Source organism: Myxine glutinosa, chromosome 7 (assembly GCF_964187855.1).
Source record: "Myxine glutinosa chromosome 7, kmMyxGlut1.1, whole genome shotgun sequence".
Lineage (NCBI taxonomy): Eukaryota > Metazoa > Chordata > Myxini > Myxiniformes > Myxinidae > Myxine > Myxine glutinosa.
The window spans coordinates 25547926-25561066 of record NC_136267.1 but is presented as its reverse complement, the minus strand read 5'-3'; the positions used below and the strand labels follow the sequence as shown (position 1 = coordinate 25561066).

At 45.2% G+C, this 13141-nt stretch overlaps 1 protein-coding gene across 2 annotated transcripts in view; it reads right to left on the bottom strand.

The window, feature by feature from the left end:
- LOC137412181 (macrophage mannose receptor 1) overlaps positions 1–13141 on the bottom strand; it is a 234998-nt gene that overhangs the window by 99885 nt on the left and 121972 nt on the right. For both annotated transcript variants that reach the window (XM_068097464.2, XM_068097465.2), the window contains 2 exons: positions 5365–5459; positions 2928–3178 (listed from right to left, as the gene is read on the bottom strand). In XM_068097464.2, the coding sequence (XP_067953565.2) occupies positions 2928–3178; positions 5365–5459 (346 nt within the window). The remainder of the gene's footprint in view (positions 1–2927; positions 3179–5364; positions 5460–13141) is intronic.

Genomic DNA, 13141 nt, shown 5'->3' with positions numbered 1-13141 from the left:
AAAGATCAAGGTTTTGGATGGGGGAGGATAAGAGATGGTGGTGAACAGCTGTTTTAAAGACCTGGAGGGTGGAGTGGGATTGAAGAGAGTGAGGGAGTTTGTTCCAGAGGCGGGAGAAAAGAGGAATGAAGGAGTGAAGGTGAGCAGAAAGTCTTGATTTTGGCAGTTTAACCATAAGAGGGTTGCAGGCAGATCTTGTGCGACCTGTAGGAATATTTGGGGGACAGAGCCCAGAGAGGGCTGGGGGGGCAAGGCCAGAGAGGAGTCGGTAGAAGACGGAAAGACCACCAACCTGCCTGCGGTGAGTGAGTGAAAGGCCCTTGGAGTTAGCTTCATCGCGGGAGATTCCAATGATTCTGAACGCTTTGGTTTGAACAGCGTGAAGACGGGCTAGGTGTGAGGCAGGAGCACCAGACCAGAGGGGAGAGCAGTATTCCATAGAGCTGCGGATGAAAGCCTTGTATGTGGTGAGGAGCTCAGGTGTGCCAAGGAAGGACTTCGCACGACGGAGGATGCCCAGTCGGCGACTGGCTTTGGAGGCCAGATTTGAAATGTGGTTTTCCCAGGAAAGATCATGGCAAATAGTGAGACCCAAAAGCTTGAGTGACAGAACTTCTTGGAGAGGATTATTCAGAAAGTGGATGGGAGGGTTTTCCAGTCGGTCTTTTCGGAGAGACATCGTAAGAGTGTGAGATTTATCAGGATTGAAAGACATGTTCCATTTGTTTGCCCAGTCTGTGATTTTGTCCAGGTCTGCAGAGAGTGAGGAGGCTGCAGACTGCCGATCTGAGGGATGAGGAATGGAGCGACAGAGAGTAGAGTCGTCAGCAAAGAGATAGAGAGGATTTTCAAGAGAGTCAGAGAGATCATTGATGAAGACCAGAAAAAGCACAGGGCCCAGAACACTACCTTGGGGAACTCCAGCCTGAACAGGTAGAGGAGATGAGAGAAACCCATTCAGGGCCACACATTGACTACGACCAGAGAGGAAGTCCGCCAGCCATGCGTGGAGATTTCCATGGATACCAAAGGAGGAGAGTTTGGTGAGCAGAGCAGGGTGCCAGACCGTATCGAAGGCACGTGAAATGTCAAGGGAGACGGCTCTAATTTCCTGTTTGGCGTTGAGGACCTCCATCCATTGTTGATAAAGCAGAAGCAGCATGTCCAGAGGAGAGTGACCAGGTCTGAAACCAAATTGATGATCAGAGATCAAGCCATTGGAGAAGAGGAAAGATTTCATATCTGAAGCAATGATGGATTCCATGACTTTGCTGATAATTGGGAGAAGGCTGATTGGTCTGTAGTTGCTGGGATCTGTTTTTGCACCTTTTTTGTGCAAAGCGGTGATGTTGGCTGATTTCCAAGCAGATGGCAGATGACCTTGAGCAAAAGAGAGGGTGAAGAGAACAGAAAGAGGGAGTGAAAGAGCGGAAGCACATGATTTTAGGACCCGTGGGCTGATGCCGTCAGGACCAGTTGCAGAATCAGAGTCGAGGGTTGACAGAAACTTTTCCACCTTGTCAGGAGGAAAGGACACAGAGTCCAGGAGCAGCTGGGTACGACTGGGTACGGTGGGTACAGAGAGGGATGGGTTTGGGACACAAGATTTAGAGGCAAACACAGAGTTGAGGAATTCAGCTTTTTCACGTGCGGAGTCAGCCGTTAAGCCGTTTGAGGTGAGGGAGGGGATGGAGGGGGAACAAACACCAGAAACAGATTTGACCAGACGCCACCAGGATTTGGAAGAGGGAGACAGATAAGAGAGTTCGGTCTTGAGAACGGTGAGATATTGTTTCCTGGCTCTCCTGAGGGTGGACACACACTTGTTTCAGGCTTTGTGAAAGGAAATGAGATTTCCTTCCGTTGGATTTGCTTTCCAGGAGACGAAAGCAAGTTGTTTCAGGGAAACAGCCTCACCACAAGATTCCGTGTACCATGGACGGGAGGAAGGGTATGACAACTGAAGACGAGATGGGATAAATCTGTGCATGAGAGAGAGCAACTTACTTTGAAAGAATTCCCAGGATGAGTTGATGTCAGAGGCGGTAGAGATGGGAGACCAGTCCAGATGATTGATGGCTGCTTGAAGACCGTGCCAGTTGGCCTGAGTGAAATGCCAGACTCGTCGACGCTGAGGAGGCTCTCTGAGAATGGTCAGAGAGATGTCCACTTTGACAAGCACATGATCAGATGAGCCGATTGGAGCAGAAGAAGAGCAGCAGACATTTTCAGGGAAGTTTGTCATAATGTTGTGTTTGTGTCCTTCCCCCTCTCTCCCCATCGTGTCTACCGCTCCCGATGTTATATGTTTTATGTGTCGGTTTGTCTTTCTGTGTGATTAATGTTCGCTTTTTCACGAGCCTCGATCTTGTATACAAAAAACAAAAAAAAAACCAAACAAAAAAAACTTGGTGGACAAGTTGGGTATGTGACAAGGAAGAATTAAATCCGTTTTGGTGAAGATTCTAATCCGGATCTGGATCAAAAAGAGTTTTTTAATTTTTCAAGTGATTTTTCACCATTGAGAGGTCGGGCCAAAAGCCATATATAGCATGATATTTCAAAAACTTGTGGACGGACTGGGACGAAACTTGGTGGACACGTTGGTTAGGCCATAAGAACAAGCCTATTAGATTTTGATTCAGGTCCAAATGCAGATCAGTGGGATACAAAACGTAAACCGTTTGCCAGCCTGGTGGAGGTATGCTCTCTACCGAGTGCTGTTCTACTTTTAGATGCATTATTTTGCAAATATTATCCCAACCAACAACCAGGTATTACTTCCTGTTATTATTATCATTCGCCATTTTTATACAACTTTGACAAGAACACAGATCTGACTCATCTGCCCAATAAAACGAGTGATGCGATAACGTTTTCCGCTATTGTAAATGCAAAGCAGTGTAACGTGTAACATTCATGCCTACCTGAAAACAGTAGTCTCTTGGTGTTTCCGGAGTAGGGAAATCAGTGGTTTCAGCACTGAACCATTTTGGAGGACAAGACTTCGGTGCTTCAGATGTTTGTGCAGCAGAAGGTGGTGGATTGGTGGTAACACCATCAACTAGGCTTCTGCAGATAACCTGAGCTTTGCTGGAACATTGCTCAGGGGACCACATTTTCAGGAAAGATTTTTCCATCGTCATCATCATCATTATTGTACAGTTTTCATTCTCACCTGGAAGGAAACATTTACATTATATGAGCAATCTTTCGGTACTAAATAACAACAGTTAATTGCAGGAAAAGAGGTGAACTTTCAATTCCTCAAAAGGGATTCACAACAGACCAAGTACAGTATTTACTCATCATTAGAAATAGATTTTTCCTAAAGGTTGACACAAAACAAGTATCAAAGCACTAGATATTATACAAAATACTTTGTAATCAGACGTTTTGTGTTTAAGTAAAAGCACTGAGTTTACTAACTGAAAAGCAGAAACTAAATATAAATTTGCTGTGTTCTAATATAATTCAGAGCCTCGTGGATAAGTTGTCAGTTGCCTCCATTATATGTAGCACAGGTCACTTTTAGGGCCATATACAGAGCCTTCAGGAAGTATTCACACCCCTTGACGTTTTCACATTTTTTTGTGTTACAGCCTGAATTTAAAATGGATTAAATTTAGATTTTTTTTGTCACTGATCTACATAAAACACCCATAATGTCAACGTGGAATTTTTTATTTATAAGTCTTTACAAAATGATTCAAAATAAAATGCAGAAATATCTACTTTACATAAGTATTCAACCCCCTGAGTCAATACTTAGTAGAAGCACCTTTGGCAGCGATTACAGCTTTGCACATCTGGATTTGGGGAGTGTCTCCCATTCTTCCTTGCTGATTTGCTCAAGCTCAGTCAAGTTAGATGGAGAATGTCAGTGAACAGCAATCTTCAAGTCTTTCCACAGATTCTCAATGGGAATCATGCCTGGGCTTTGGCTGGGCCACTCAAGGACATTCACATTCTTGTTCTGAAGCCATTCCAGTGTTACTTTGGCTGTATGTTTGGGGTCATTGTCCCTTTGGAACGTAAATCTTTGCCGTAGTCTAAGGTCTTTTGCACTCTGAAGCAGTTTTCCTCAAGGATTTGCCTGTATTTGGCTCCATTCATTGTTCCCTCTATCCTTACAAGTCTCCCAGTCCCTGCCGCTGAAAGCATCCCCATAGCATGATGGTGCCACCACCATGCTTCATGGGAGGGATGGTGTTAGATGAGTAATGAGCTGTGCTCGGTTTCTGACAGATGTAGTGCTTTGCAGTCAGGCCTAATAGTCCAGTTTTCGTCTCATCCGACCACAGAATATTTTTCCTCTTGCTCTCAGTGTTTCACGTGCCTTTTTACAAACTTCAGGCGTGCTGTCATGTGCCTTTTTCTCAGGAGTGGCTTCCGTCTGGCCACTCTCCCATAAAGCCTAGATTTGTGAAGTGATGCAGAGATTGTTGTCCTTCCGGCAGGTTCTCCCATCTCAGCCAAGGAACTCTGTAGTTCTGTCAGACTGATCATTGGGTCCTTGGTCACCTCCCTGACCAAGGTCCTTCTTGCCTGGTTGCTCAGTTTGGTCGGATGGCCGGCTCTAGGAAGAGTCTGGGTAGTTCCATATTCTTTCCATTTCCTAATGATGGAGCTCACTGTGCTCTTGGGAACTTTTAACACTCTACAATTTTTTTATACCCTTCCCCAGATCTTTGCCTCCTCACAGTTTTATCTCGGAGTTCTACGGACAGTTCCTTGGACTTCTTGGTAGAGTTTCTGCTTGAACATGCACTGTCTGTAGCATGTGAAACTGACCTTTGACCTTTTGACCTTATATAGAAGGATGTGTTGCTTTCTAAATTATTTCCAATGAATTTAATTCGCCACAGGTGGACTACAATCAAGTTGTAGAGACATCTCAAGGATGATCAAAGGAAATTGGATGCACCTGAGCTCGATTTGGAGTGTCATTGCAAAGGGGTTGAATACTTATTGCCTTGAGACATTTCACCTTTTCATGTTTAATTATTTTGTAAAAAAACTCGAAAAAGAATTCCACTTTGACATTATGGGGTATTACAGTATGTGTTGATCAATGACAAAGCAAATTCTCAATTTAATCCATTTAAATTCAGGCTGTAACACAACAAAACATGAAAAAGTCAAGGGGTGTGAATACTTTCTGAAGGCTCTGTGTATTACATCATCCCGCTTCATGTATACATCCCCCTTCACACCGTAACACTTCCTCCCAAACTCTATCGCTTCTGCCCCCCTTCCCCCAACTACCTTCCTGTCCAACTACCCTACCTAAACTACTTACTCTACCTTCACATAAATGAGAAGCACTTTGGACTTCATTGCCAGGTTGATCTTTGACCTTACCAGTGGTGGTGTATCGCAAGGCCATATCGTTAAAACGACCTGACCAATATCTTCTTCCTTCCACAAGCAGACTTGCCACAAACAATTTTTCAAAGCTGTATGGGGATCAGTAGGCAAACAAAATGACAAGTAAACAAGAAGACGTCATGCGTAGCACGATACTTGCAAAATCTGCCCTCCCCCAAAAGTTTTCCAATGATACATGATGGCCTATGTTGACCTTTTGGCCGATGGTGACCTCAAAAATACTTGGTGGTTGAATTCAGTAACCAGATATGAAAGTCCTCTTCAAATTTCACATCAATTAGATGAAAATTTTGGATTTTAGAAATGTGGCCTATGTTGACCTTTTGGCCGATGTTGACCTCAAATATACTTGGTGGTTGAATTCAGTGACCAGATATGCAAGTCCTCTTCAAATTTCAAGCCAATTGGATGAAAATTGAGGATTTTAGAAATTTGGCCTATGTTGACCTTTTGGCCTATGCTGACCTCAAAAATACTTGGTGGTTGAATTTAGTGACCAGATATGCAAGTCCTCTTCAAATTTCAAGTCAATCGGATGAAAATTGAGGATTTTTAGAAATTTAGCAAAGTTGGTGACCTTTGGCCTATGTTGACTTTTTGACCTATTGACCCCAAAAACAATAGGCTTCTTGCTTTTGACCAACTCTACCATTTGGTGAAGTTTCGTGAAGATCGGTTGAAAAATGTGACCTGTAGGCCGGTGACAAACAAACAGACAGACAGACAGAACCACAAACACAACCGACCAATATACTTGATAAATCTTCGATTTTGCAAGTAATAATTATATATTCATAGTATCGTCCTTAGTTTGAGAACTCCCTTCCTTGGCAACTTAGCTCTACCCTAACTTCAAAATAACCTGCAATATTCTCCAAATATTTTGATCACAGTTTGCTTTCCTCAATACTTGATATGCCACCCTTCTTCTTCCTTAGTGGCCACTATTATTCCCACTTTCCTGTAGGGTTTGCCTGGGAAAGTTTGGCGCAAGTCTTTCACGAACCAGATGGCCAGGCCTGACGTTCGACTAAGGTTAGGGAAGGGATCAGTAATTTCTTCCATGCTGCCGGCGATAGATCACAATGATGAATCACCCTGTCTATGAAACACCAGGATGGCAGTTTATAGCTAGGCCAATATTTGAACCCAGGCTAGACTGCTTAAGAGGGGTGTGAGCACTACATCTAGGTCATCCTGACAGCCCAATGGTTGGTATGCCAGTACTGTGGCAACCCTGACCTTTGACCTTTTGACCTAAAAACAATCAGCTTGGAGTTTTTGATTGGTGAACCAATCCAGTGACCCAATATGCAAATACGTTAAATTTCAGGTCAATCAGTGACAATTGGCAATTTTACACAACCTTGACATTTGACCACAAAAAACAAGCAGCTTCTAACTTTTGATTGGTGAAACAATTTAGTGACCTAATATGCAAATTCTTAAAATTTCAGATAAATCGGATGAAAATTGACAATTTTATGTGAAACTGACCTTTGACCTTTTGACCAAATTGTTCATTCGTCTTCTCCATATTCTCATAACAAAGCTTTGTTGAAAATCTGATGACAAAACTCAAATGGTAAATTGAAATTTCAGGTCAATTGGATGAAAATTGACAATTTTATGTGAAACTGACCTTTGACCTTTTGACCAAATTGTTCATTTTCCTTCTCCGTAATATCATAATAAAGCTTGGGTGAAAACTTGACAATGGTAAAAAAAAGTTACGGCCCAGACACAGACACACAGACACAGACACACAGAGACACAGACACAGAGAAAAACAGACACACAGAGACACAGAGACACACAGAAACACAGACACACAGACACACACACAGACACACACACACACAGATACACACACACAAACACAAATACACACACATACACAGATACACAGACACATACAAACACACAAACAAACACACACACACACACATATACACAGACATACAGACATACAGACACACACACACACACACACACACACACACACACACATACACACACACACACACACACAAATAAACACACACACACAGATACACACACACACAAACACACACACACACAAACAAACACACACACACACACACACACACACACAAACACACACACACACAAACACACACACACACACACACGATTACAAAACCAGAAGTGACAAGACGAGTTAATTATTTACTTAAAAGTTTATATCTGCCGAAATTAAAACGTTGGCAATTCCCCTGCATTTCATATACTGGGTTTGAAATGGATATTACTCGTGTTCAACCACCTCAAGGCTGTCGAGCCTGGGTTCGAATCTCGACCCAACTATAAACTGTCATCCTGGTGTTTCACAGGAAGGGTTAGGGTTAGTGTTTCATAAATGAATCACGAATGGACGTCAATTTCCCTGTCGTAAAGAATTGTGTAATTATTACCCTCCATCGCCAGAGGCGAGGGTATTGCATTTGGGTCTGTTTGTCTGTGCGTTATTACTTGTGAAAATCGATGATAATTTTTTTGAGATCAAATGAAAGCCCGCTTGGAGTTTGCAAAAAAGCACCTAAAGGACTCTCAGACTGTGAGAAACAAGATCATGTGGGCTTTCATGTGTTTGTAGGCTTCCCCAGATCTGTGCCTCGACACAATCCTGTCTCTGAGCTCTGCAGACAGTTCCTTCGACCTCATGGCTTGGTTTTTGCTCTGATATGCATTGTCAGCTGTGAGACCTGATATCGACAGGTGTGTGCCTTTCCAAATCATGTCCCATCAATTGAATTTACCACAGGTGGACTCTACTCAAGGTGTATAAACATCTCAAAGATGATCAAGAGAAATGGGAGGCACCTGAACTAAATTTCAAGTGTCATAGCAAAGGGTATGAATACTTATGTCAATGTGATATTTCAGTTTTTTCTTTTTAATAAATTTGCAAAACTTTCTAAAATCCTGTTTTCTCTTTGTCATTATGGGGTATTGAGTGTAGATTGATGAGGGAAAAAATGAATTTAAACGATTTCAGCATAAGGCTTCAACATAACAAAATGTGAAAAAAGTGAAGGGGTCTGAATACTTCCTGAATACACTGTGTATATATATATATATATATTGTTGTGGAAATGAGAATTGTGTTTTTTTTATTGTTGTAAAAATATTACCCTCCTTCCTCAAGTTGTGTATAAAGGTCAAAGGGCGTCCCTTAGTTAGGTCATATACAATCACGTTAGCCAATCATAGATTTCCTCCTTGTTGGTAGTTATTTCCTTATTCTGTGTATTAGGTTAAGGCTTTGTCTTCCATTAATTAATACTCTATTGCACCGAATTCAAATAGAGTAGATTCCCTTTCATTCCCATTCTTAAAGCCTTTACTACCAACTGCATTTGCCTCCATTGAGCACGCGGTCGGCTCAGAGAAGAAAGGCGTGTCTCCACCTCGTCATAGAGGGGAGGAGTGAGCCGGCCCTTGCCGACCAACCCAGAACGAGGGGTTTGGCTTTGAGAGGTTTCGAAAGAACCGCCGTGCGGGATCCACGCCGGGCCACGCTCTGAACGGCCGCGTCCGTGCTCTGCCAAGCGGAGCGGGCGGCCCGGTAGGAAGGGTCGTCACGGCAACCCTTTGTGGTTGAGGCGTTCCGGCAGGGCGAGATCGGGCCATTGGACGGCTCCGTGCCAAGATGGTGCGTGGGATCTCGGCCCGGGTAAACCTACTTCCCTGCACCGAATGCCGGACGGAGCCAACCGCCGGCACCAAACAACCCGCATTCATTGCTCGGCTTTGCGAAGCCGAGCTTTAGAAGTGAATTGGCGCACCGAGAGGCTCAAGTGAGTGGACGTGTGATGATGATAGTGTTTTGGAACCGAAATTGAAAAGCAAAATTTGATGATTGGCAAAGGATTGGCAGAGTGATGATTGGCAGATGATTAGTAGTGATTGGCAAATTTTTAATTGGCTGAAATTTGATGTGCCAAATTGGTAGTGAGAGATGCCCGATGTGGTGGGATGGCAACTCTGCCATCCCTCACAGCGGGGGCAAAGGAGCACTAGTTTATGGGGTTGGCAGTGAAAACTAGCCCGGGAGGGTTACGATAAGGATAGGGATCTAGAGAAGATTGACCATAGGTAACGGTAAGGTTAGGTAGTGACAATGATACCTGTAGTGGGGACGCAGGTAGATTAGTTTGGATTATAATGACGAGGGAGCGCAATAATGTAAGGGGCGACGGGGAAGCGCAAGTTCCAGAGGGGAGTAGTTAGATAAGATGATGCCGTGTGAGTGTTGGAGGTGTATTCAGAAGTGTATTGTGAAAAGTGTATGAGTGAGTGTTGATTTCGAGCAAATGAGGCATTGCGGGGCAATGCTCGGGAGAGATGTGTGTGTGACCGTGGGAGAATTTCGGTGCCTGAGGCAATGGTGTTTGAGAATCGAAAGTGTATTGAGCGTGGAAGTGTATGGAGCAGTCAGTGAGGAACGATTGAGATTGCACAGGTTTGCAACTGAACAGGTGTATGGAGCAGTGTATGAGTGAGTGATGGTGATGTGTGTTGTGTTGACCAAATGGTCCAGGAAGGAAGGAGGGTGCAGGTGGCACCAGGTGATTGCACAGGTGTGCAACTACAGGTGAATGGAGAATGGTTGTGTGGATTACATGGAGTGTGGAATGGATGGTCATGGAGTGAGTATGGTGGAAACTGTGGAGTGGAGTGGATGGTGCGAAGGTGTGGATGGGGGAAAGGAGGATGGACCCCATCACGAATACCCGGGGAGGGTAGTGTAAGTGTTAGGTAGAGGGTATAGGTAAATTGTGGTTGGATATTGGCATCTGTGGTGCATGTGGAAGAATGGTGCTTGGATGGGTGCATTAGTGTTGTGGGAATGGCTGGGCGTGTAGCCTGTTAGCATGTGTAGTTGGTTGGGCACTCCACCACTGTGAGGATGTCGGCCAGGTGAGGCCGCAGGTGGGTTCTGGGAGCCGGTAGAGTTGTTGTGGATGGGGCCCGAGGATCCGGAGGACGGACCCGGGTAGCCCAGTGCCAGAGAAGGCACTGAGTGGGGACAGAGCCAGGAGGGGCCTTCCCCAGTTAGATAGGTTAGGGTGAGGAGCTAGGTAAGCTCAGGTGGCAACTACAGTGGTGGAGGTGTGCAGGTGGGTAGACCTGCTGGGAGAGCTACACGACTCAGCCCGGAAATTGTGCAAGGGCACCGGGAGATGAATCGGGGGAGTGAGACCCCAAATTGAGAAGCACCACAGTTTGGTCAATGGGAATTGGTTTTTAGAACCCATAGTGTAAGTTGGCCAATGGATTGGCAGGGAAAGACCCCAGGTAGTGTAAAGTGTGTTAATGTCAGTTAGAGGATAGTTAGGATGGAAATCTCCTCGCACCATCTGCATCCACTCACCTGAGGTAACAACGTAACTCCACACCATGCCAGGTTTGATTATTTTTATTGTGCAAATGTTTGGAATGTGAGATGCATCATGACGTGGGTGTGACATTGTGCTTTGTTGTTCCATCTCTCCCTCCTTATGAGGATTGATGATGAATTGGGTGATGGCAAATTTTGGATTAGTGGGAGTGAAGACGAATTTGGTATAGGGGAAATATGGGGAAGACGAGACATTAGTGACGAATTTGTAAATGTGTAGATTGTTGTAAATATGGGGTAAGGGCAAGGGTAGAGTAGGTGACAGGGGGGGTGACGTACGGTAGGGACGAGCTTTTCTCCGCTCCGTCTCCAAACGCACCTCGCCTTGCATTGCCTTTATTGATGTGTACCCTTGTGACCTTAATAATAATAATTCATTTATTTTGTATAATATAACCTTACCTCATATAACCTTACCCCTCGCTCACCTGTCTTCCCCCCCCCCCCCCCCCTTGTCTCCCACACGAGGACTGTGCGCCACTGGGCGCCGAGGGGAGCGTGCGTGAGTCCGCCATTGTGCGCCCAAAACTCTCGCAACCACAGCTGTCTGCATCGATGCACCACGTATGGACCACATGTCTGTGGCTGAGCACCACTTATGGACCCCATGGGTTGGGGCATGGCCCCTCTGCTGGAACCGGCCATGAAGGCCCGAGATCTTGCTGGCGGACCTTGGTCACAGGGCACCAATGCCACACAGGTGAACCACCCCAAGTCGGCCCTGTGGGCCAGAAATAAAAAAAACGGACACGTTTTCTGTACAAGTTTTATTATGTCCAAATAGGCCGCCAGTAAGAAAATGACGAAGTTGACAACATCTGGAAGAGAACAATAGCCAGCAGAGGGAGCCGAAGAGCAAGACACCACCAAGGGTTTGTTGGTTTATTTTTATTGAACTGCAATGACTGTGCACCGATTAGTGCTTGATGGTGTTTTGGTACGTTTTTGGGTGCTTCATGGTGCGTCGATGCAGGGCAAGCTGTCCTCCCCCCCACCCCCCAAAAGAACAATCACAGGTCCTGGGTTGCGTATTGTAAATAAAAGTAGCGTCAACTGTAAATAATGCTCCCCCATCGTAAATGTATAGTTTGAAGACAATTCCGCAATTCGGTTAGTTGTGGGCGTGTCTGTTAGGCAGGGTGCAATGGAGCAGCGGGACATATTTATTTGTGTTTTAAAACTGTCACACTCAGGGTCAGGTTAAATGTTGAGGGAACTACACCTACGTGCCACACTAAAAATAAAAGTAATAGGCCCGGGACGTGCCTAAGAGGAGGAGGGTGCAGTGTTGTGGAAATGAGAATTGTGTTTTTTTATTGTTGTAAAAATATCACCCTCCTTCCTCCAGTTGTGTATAAAGGTCAAAGGGCGTCCCTTAGTTAGGTCATATACAATCACGTTAGCCAATCATAGATTTCCTCCTTGTTGGTAGTTATTTCCTTATTCTGTGTATTAGGTTAAGGCTTTGTCTTCCATAAATTAATACTCCATTGCACCGAATTCAAATAGAGTAGATTCCCTTTCATTCCCGTTCCTAAAGCCTTTACTACCAACTGCATTTGCCTCCATTGAGTACGCGGTCGGCTCGGAGAAGAAAGGCATGTCTCCACCTCGTCATAGAGGGGAGGAGTGAGCCGGCCCTTGCCGACCAACCCAGAACGAGGGGTTTGGCTTTGAGAGGGCGTGGGGAGAACCGTCGAGTAGGTTCGCGAAGGTTGGAGGGTGTGGCCTATATAACCCGCACCACGACGCCCCCACCGAGAGACGTGCAAGAGATGAGTCCAGATGAGCTACGGAGATAAGATACCGCAGAGGAGGAGTCCGGATAAAGCACGCGACGTCCCCACGGTGGCAAAAAGCAGGAGATTGAGGGAGAGAGATGCACAAAAGAGTCCACCGCAGATTGTGAACAAACCGCAGCTTTGAACCAACGGCAGGTTTAGCCACCGCAGCTTGGAGCGTCGACGGCGGTGACGGCAGTTGCGGCCAAGAAGCCACGTCGCCGTGCGGAGACGATTGGGGAGAGTCGGCGGCTGCTCAACTCGAGCCAGGATCACACCCACCACCCGCATCCTTCCAGCTCTGTGGACCACTTGGACCTTCCTCTCCTTCCAGCCAATCGTTCCTGCCTTCATTTCCCCATTCGTGTGAGTTTCATTGTCGTCCGTTTTGTGTGTCTCGTCCTGGGTATAATTAAGACTGTAGGTAAGCTAGCGTTGCACTGTGTCTCCTTGATTCCTTCTGTCTTTATTTTATTACCTTTCCTTCTTCCTTGGTTATTTTGGTCCTGTAAATAGTAGGAATAAATATAGTAGCATTTTCAAA